The 6,655-nt window shown below is 46.3% G+C and overlaps 2 protein-coding genes across 2 annotated transcripts; both read right to left on the reverse strand.

Annotated features, from left to right (window-relative positions):
- Positions 1-1,049: 1,049 nt before the first annotated feature.
- Positions 1,050-4,016, reverse strand: LOC311371128 (uncharacterized protein; the record flags this gene model as incomplete). Its single annotated transcript, XM_084489353.1, has 4 exons — positions 3,306-4,016; positions 3,068-3,216; positions 2,765-2,864; positions 1,050-2,143 (listed from the first exon to the last, which is right to left on the reverse strand). Exons 1-4 carry the CDS (start codon positions 3,610-3,612, stop codon positions 1,050-1,052), a joined length of 1,650 nt encoding a protein of 549 aa, XP_084345479.1. The 5' UTR covers positions 3,613-4,016.
- A 373-nt stretch (positions 4,017-4,389) lies between these two features.
- Positions 4,390-6,575, reverse strand: LOC311371129 (uncharacterized protein). Its single transcript, XM_084489354.1, has 2 exons — positions 6,442-6,575; positions 4,390-6,291 (listed from the first exon to the last, which is right to left on the reverse strand). The coding sequence occupies exons 1-2, from the start codon at positions 6,521-6,523 to the stop codon at positions 5,090-5,092; spliced, it is 1,284 nt and encodes a 427-aa protein (XP_084345480.1). The 5' UTR covers positions 6,524-6,575; the 3' UTR covers positions 4,390-5,089.
- Positions 6,576-6,655: the final 80 nt, after the last annotated feature.

The raw sequence follows: 6,655 nt of genomic DNA on the forward strand, positions 1-6,655 counted from the left end.
TGACTCTCTCACATGCACTATGATAGAGGGGTGATAATTATGATAATTAATATGAAAATATTCATATTAATATTCTGCAACACTGTTTAAGGACAGAGGGTTACAACTCATGGGGTTTAGACATCTACAAATAAAACGACACACACCCTAGTTCAAAAATGTCACGAGAAAGTTTGCGCAAAATCAAAACCTAATTAATAAGAAATGAAATGTATAAAAAATACATATTTACTCCATAATAAATGTTCCCTTTTTTAAAAAGGGGCTTGAGTGGTTTATCATGAAAAAATGTGGCCTACATATACATTTATAATTTACATCGTACTGGTCTTGAACTGCTCCAGACATTATTTATACTGAACCCATGTCTCCCCAAAGAGACTTCCCATCTCCAAAGTTGGAACAGTCACAGTCAACAAACCACAGTGAAAACGTATACAACCCATGGGTTTGGCTAACAGTGTTTAATGCTGCATGTCCATACGACTTTGCGAAACATACTGGTTGTATTCCAATAGACTATGGACCCCTAATATAGACATTAGTATGCAGTTCCACAAATCATTTACACGTATTAATCAGTGACTTATGAAAGTGGGTCTGCACCAGATAAGAAATATAATAAAAAAGGAAATACTCTTGTAATATTGGCCCGCATTAAAATTCAAAACTATCAGTCGCTCTTTCTCTCTCACTCTCTCATACACTCTCTCTCTCTTACACTCAGACACTCTCTCTCTCTCTTACACTCTCACATACTCACACTCACTCTCTCTCTCTCTCACACACACACACACACACCACACCACCCCCAAACCCCCCCCCCCCGCCCGCCCCTCTAGTCAAACACGCTCTCTCTCTCTCTCTCTCTCTCTCTCTCTCTCTCTCTCTCTCTCTCTCTCTCTCTCTCTCTCTCTCTCTCTCTCTCTCTCTCTCTCTCTCTCTCTCTCTCTCTCTCTCTCTCTCTCTCTCTCTCTCTCTCTCTCTCTCTCTCTTACCCAAACACCCACACGCCCCCCCCCCCCCCCCTCTCCAGTCACTGGACAGAATCAGACATTGAGGTGGATCCTCTGGTGGCGTTTCAGGTTGCACTTCTGCGTGAAGCCCTTCCCGCAGGCCATGCAGCAGTACGGCCGCTCCCCGGTGTGCACGCGGCGGTGCGCCTTCAGGTTGCTCAGCTTGGTGAAGCTGTGGCCGCACAGCGAGCAGCTGAAGGGCCTCTCCCCCGTGTGCGTCTGCAGATGGGCCCTCAGGTTGCTCGAGTCGGCGAAACAGCGGCCGCACTGGCCGCAGCGATGCCTGGGGCCCTGCGGGGCGGAGCCGAGGCACGAGAGCAGGCCGGGGTGCTGGGAGCCGGGGGCCGGGTACTGGGCTTTGCTGCCGACCGAGGGCGGCCCATTTCGGGAATCGGCCGTGAATTGTTTGTTGCCGAGGGCGGCCGGCTGCACGGCGTGCGGAGAGGGAGCCGATTTGAATGAGAAGGGATTTCTGTGCTGGATGTTGGAGCTGGCGGCCAGAGAATGGCCCGTGATTGCACCGGAGGAGACCGTGAGATGGGTCCTTCTTATCGGTTGGTAGGGTCTGACGCCGGCTTTCAATGCGAGACTCGTGCCCATTTTGAAATGCCGCTTGGCGGCTTCCTGCACTTTGGCCCGATGGGAGATAAAGCTGTGGCCGGGAACGTTCAATCTCACCTTGTGATTCTTCAATTGACACGAGGGGAATGGGATTGCCGAGTCTGTTGCCTGTTTTCCCAGCAGTGCCTCCTCCTCCTCCTCGTCGGAATCTAAAACCATCTCCTGCTTGATAACCACATCTCCCGCATGGCTCATTTGTAGTCTTGCCTCGGACGACACCGGCTGCATCCGTTGATGGTCCATTCGTTTTAGTGATTCGCTTGGAAGGGCTGTGTCAGAGTCGTTGGCAGTACTTAGCATGTGGTTTTGCAAGAGAGACAAACCCCTGTGTTCGGAGTCCATGTCCAAGGGCAAAACAAAGTCTTCTTGGTCCTCAGGGAAGGCGTTTGTAGAAGAGAGCCCGTTCTGTCTGACGGTCCCTGGTGACTCTTTGGAGCTTCTCGCTGTCTGTGTAGATTGTAAATCTGTCATTTCATCCAGGCTGTGAAATGTAGATCCACCTACACCTGTAGGACAAGTGAGAAATGGAGATCTTATTGGAAAAACTCAATAAAGTGAAGCATATCTTGGAAAGGCGTCATACAGTTGTAGGCTTAGCTAAGGCCCAACTATTTTAATGTACCACGTTATTAGTAATAACACAGAAGTACGCCGTTTTATTTTTCCCAATATAATATCGAGCGCATGCATGTCACAGCACATGTATGGACAGTTCCTCTTCTGAAATAGAGGTAGCTATATAACTAAACTGTCTGAGCGAGAGTGTCAGTCCGGGATCTTCCAAGTGCAACTTTTTGGCCAAGACATGAACTCAACAGTCTGCCTTCGACATAAGTTTGGTGTGTCTGCCTTTAGACTTTCAAGTCCTGAATTAGTTTTCCTCTTGCATGTAAGAGGGATAACCATTTGTATTCATGGCTCACTATAGAATCGATTTTTGGGTTTGATTTACTGGGTCTGAAATTTCCAGCAAATCTAATTACCAGCAAATTGCTCTTGCTGGTAATAACAGCCTTGAAGAAACGTTAAAACAGCCTTAAAGAAATGTATTATACTCATTAAATGCACCAAATGAATGCATTTTATCCCAAACAAGTATCGTGTAATAATCGCTGAAGAGATCTCACCGTCACTTAAACCCCCTGGGACCTCTTGGTGCTCGACGGAACAGGAAGGCTGGGCCTCATTTTCCACCTTCACAACCACATCAGACTTCTCACTGGGTTCCTGAACAGGAACAGAAGACCGTATAGACAAACTAATTGGACACAAATGTGCTGTAAAAATGAAACCACATTTATCTCAGAGTAAATTGCATGAGTGTATATCTGCAGCGTCCCCTATACCATTGTACATACTGATTTAGCATCGATCTTATACCCTAAATCCTGCCTTTTGCATCACGTTTTCTTCAAGTCAATGTCACCCACCTGTGAATGAGTGAAAAGGCTGAGACTGTTGGGGAGCTTTTCAGCCACCTGTGTCGTCCCTGCGTTTGTCATCACTTTCTGTCCACAGCCTTTTACATGATGGTCCATAAAGATTATTTCCTGTTTCAACTGACACTCTTCTGTAACACCTAAAGAAAGCACAAGTCAAATAAGTAAAAGCATATAACAGTATCCCTCAAATGAACAACACATTACAAATACAAAACATTGTACTCACCGGAATTCAGTGTTTCAAGCCCATCTTCTGCCCCATATGGGGGTGCACTAAAGGGATCGTCCGCACGGTTGAAATGGCACACTTCATCACTGGTCCTCATCATGAAGTCCCCATCACCCAGCCTGCTCTCTGTCAGCTGCAGCTGCACCTTCAGAGTCTCCACCTCGTGACACCTGCTCTTCAGCTGCTCGAACAGTCCGTCCTCCACCAGCCTGGTCACCTCGAACATCGCCGTCTTCAGGATGGTCTCCATGACATCAGACAGCTGGGTCTGGAACCCGGCGATCAGGGTGTCCATGTCTGACATGATGGAGATGGACCCCCAAACTGTGGTGGATGTTTGGGTTTAAACCACTATAATGATGGTGTTGATTTACAATCGGTTTTTTTTTCAACCCCGAAAGTTCTTAAAAACTGCACTATGGGTATATATATGTATCTGTCTATGTATACTATGCGCAGTACTTATAATAACCATGCATACTAATGCCATGTACCACTGGAGAGCCCTTGCATCGTTAGCATTAGCACGTTAGCTAGCATTAGACGAATATTTAATCACCGAGGAAACGAATCCATCTACCAGTAGAAGGCAAAGGTCAGGAGGTGGTTTTCGTCTTCACAACCTTGATGTACTACTCATCAGATTAATTTAAGTCAACCGAATTAACGTAAAGTACACATGCTACTCTGGAATAAAGCTAGCGCCTTTTTTTCCTCTGAAACTTTATTGATCCACTATGGCGATGACATTGGGCCAAAATGGAAACACGTATCGGACATCGTGAAATTATAATATCACTTATTTATATTAAATTAAAGTATTTGAGTCTTAAGTTGAACATTGTGGTGTATGTTGTTTTTTTTAGGCAGCCATTCGCCAGGTTTTTGTTATTGTTTACGTACGCGTCAACCCGACGGTACGGTGGCCGCTTGGTGCTCTTTCAGCGATAAACAAAAGGCGTTTTACACCTAACCCTACAGGCTGTTTATACCTTACAGCCATAAAGTAATACATTACATTCATTACGGAAACGTCGTTGTTTTCATTTGAAGCGTAATATTACGGATAATTTCCCTGTATCGTGTTACATTAGTCGACCAAAGCTAATTACCCGGGCTACACCCCTAAAACATCTACTACTTTGCACAAAAATATAATACTGGCTGTCCAATGTCAAAGCAGGACAATGTGTGTTTTGACCCCGTTTCAGCTTCAATGTAGGCCTATAATTGATGTAATTACCTTATTCTGAATTTTATTAAAATGTTTAAATGAACAGCAATACACAGTATGTAACAAGCATAAATGTAGCCATGGCAAAGAGTACAAATCAAACATATCCCAATATAAAAACACATATTACCGATATTCTGAATATTTCGCCACCAAAAGAAATGGTATTACACAAACAAATAAAAAAACAGTCACAGAAGAATATAATGAACCTTAATGACAGCAATAAACTGGAATGGACTTTAGACCATGAAATCTTCATTTCCTATAATGCAAACACAAGTATTTTGATTGTGACACAAATTATCTCTGATGCTGTACAGTTCAATCCAGCCACACATAATATTGAATACACTGTTCGTTGATCCTCCAAATACTCCAACTACAATATTCCATTGAAACTGTGGCACCATGGAAGCAAAAATGACATCTCACTAGCTCTAAATAATATAATGCAATTACAATTGAAAAAATAAAATAGTAACATACCAAAATACTAACATCAATAAAAGTGAATACAAGGACACTGGTTTAAACAGATACAAACTCAAAGATCGGACTTGTGTTTGCGCTGATGTGACTTGAGGTGGTCCAGGCGTTTGAAGCTGAGGCCACACAGAGCGCAGCAGTACGGTCTCTCCCCCGTGTGGGTACGTTGGTGGACCTTCAAAATGTCTGCCCGCGTGAAGCTCTTATCGCACATGCTACACCGGTGAGGTTTCTCCTGTGTGTGAATGCGTCTGTGCAGCTTGAGATTCCACAGGCGGCTAAACTTGTTCCCGCACACAGTACAGCAGTACGGCTTGTCACCAGTTTGGTTACACTTGTGTGACTTTAGGTCGGCGATGCCGGGGAAGCCCTTGCCACAGTGGTTACAGAGGTGCAGTCCCTGCTCCGAGTGGATCCTCTGGTGGACTTTAAAGCTATGGGCTTGGGTAAAAGTCTTCCCGCACTGATTGCAGGAGTACGGGGGTCGTTGGCCGACGCTGTGCGTCTGCTGCTTATGAGCCTTCAGAGAAGAGGAGTCGGGGAAGGACATGGAGCACTGATTACAATTGTGTTTCCTCCCTCCCCGTCCTCCCACCTGAACTTGCACCCTCTCTCCCATGTTTAGACTTTGGATGAAGGACTCTGACGGCCCGTAAAGATCCTCTGCACGGCCCTGCAACGACGATTCTCCGTTGTGCTGCGCGTCTTGCCCCCTGAAGCCCAGTCGACTGCCTGACGCACCGGGCGCGTGTTCTGGGTACAGGGCACTCTGGTCCTGAAGGTAGCCCTCTTCATTAATCAGCAGACAACTGAACCCTCCGCTCACCTCTATGTTGGCCCCTGAGGGGGACTCTGTCGGGGAACAAATGGCACCTCTCCTACTACTACTGCTGCTACTCTGAGGGTGGCTAAGTGGGTAGGACTGATGGGGCTCTGGCCTCTCGAAGGCCCCCATGTCGTCCTCATAATGGCCGATGTAACTCAAGTCCTCGCCTACGCGGCTGGGCGGGGACTCGGTGGATCCGTCCATGCCACCGATGTCTAACACATTGCCACTAGCACACTCGGTCCTTTCAAAGCCGCCGAGGTCCTCCATGCCATAGGTGTTCTGGTACAGAGGTCCGGCCGGACCCGGTGAGTGGGTGTCCGGACTCTGTTCCTGCCTCTGGCTCAGGCCAGGCTCCCAGTCCTTCTGGCAGCGTTGGATGGCTGTGTCACTGATGTTTTTAGAGGGACTTGTAAAGGCGGCCCCCTCGGTGCCTGGTGGGTCGGAGGATAGACGATAGATATACACAATTAGCAGCAGAAATATATGATTGGCCAGCGAATGATATCTGGTGAACGAGATTTCACTGTGGAATTAGAGATAATAACGTATATTGCCACGTATCCTATGTGACAAAAACTGACCATTTAAGTTAATTCCCCATCTCTCTGTGAGCTCGCTGGTGTCCGGGGTGGGAGTGATGCAGAGGGCTTCTTCCTTGGGCATGCGATCCAGATGTTCTCTGCCGGTATTTGTTGACTAACAAGGAGAAAAATGGAAAAAGTTAGATGATACTCAATATATTGTTTAATAAACATGTTTATTTTTGCCTTGGGTTTATGGGCTCATATAGATAGC

The sequence above is a fragment of the Micromesistius poutassou genome, assembly GCF_964030765.1.
Source record: "Micromesistius poutassou genome assembly, contig: SCAFFOLD_5896, whole genome shotgun sequence".
Lineage (NCBI taxonomy): Eukaryota > Metazoa > Chordata > Actinopteri > Gadiformes > Gadidae > Micromesistius > Micromesistius poutassou.

Excerpts from the sequence above, each read along its gene's own strand:
- LOC311371129 (XM_084489354.1), bottom strand. The coding sequence starts at position 6,523 with ATGCCCAAGGAAGAAGCCCTCTGCATCACTCCCACCCCGGACACCAGC. Across the intron at positions 6,292-6,441 it reads ATGGGGAATTAACTTAAATG|GCACCGAGGGGGCCGCCTTT; the intron begins GTCAGTTTTTGT and ends CCGACCCACCAG.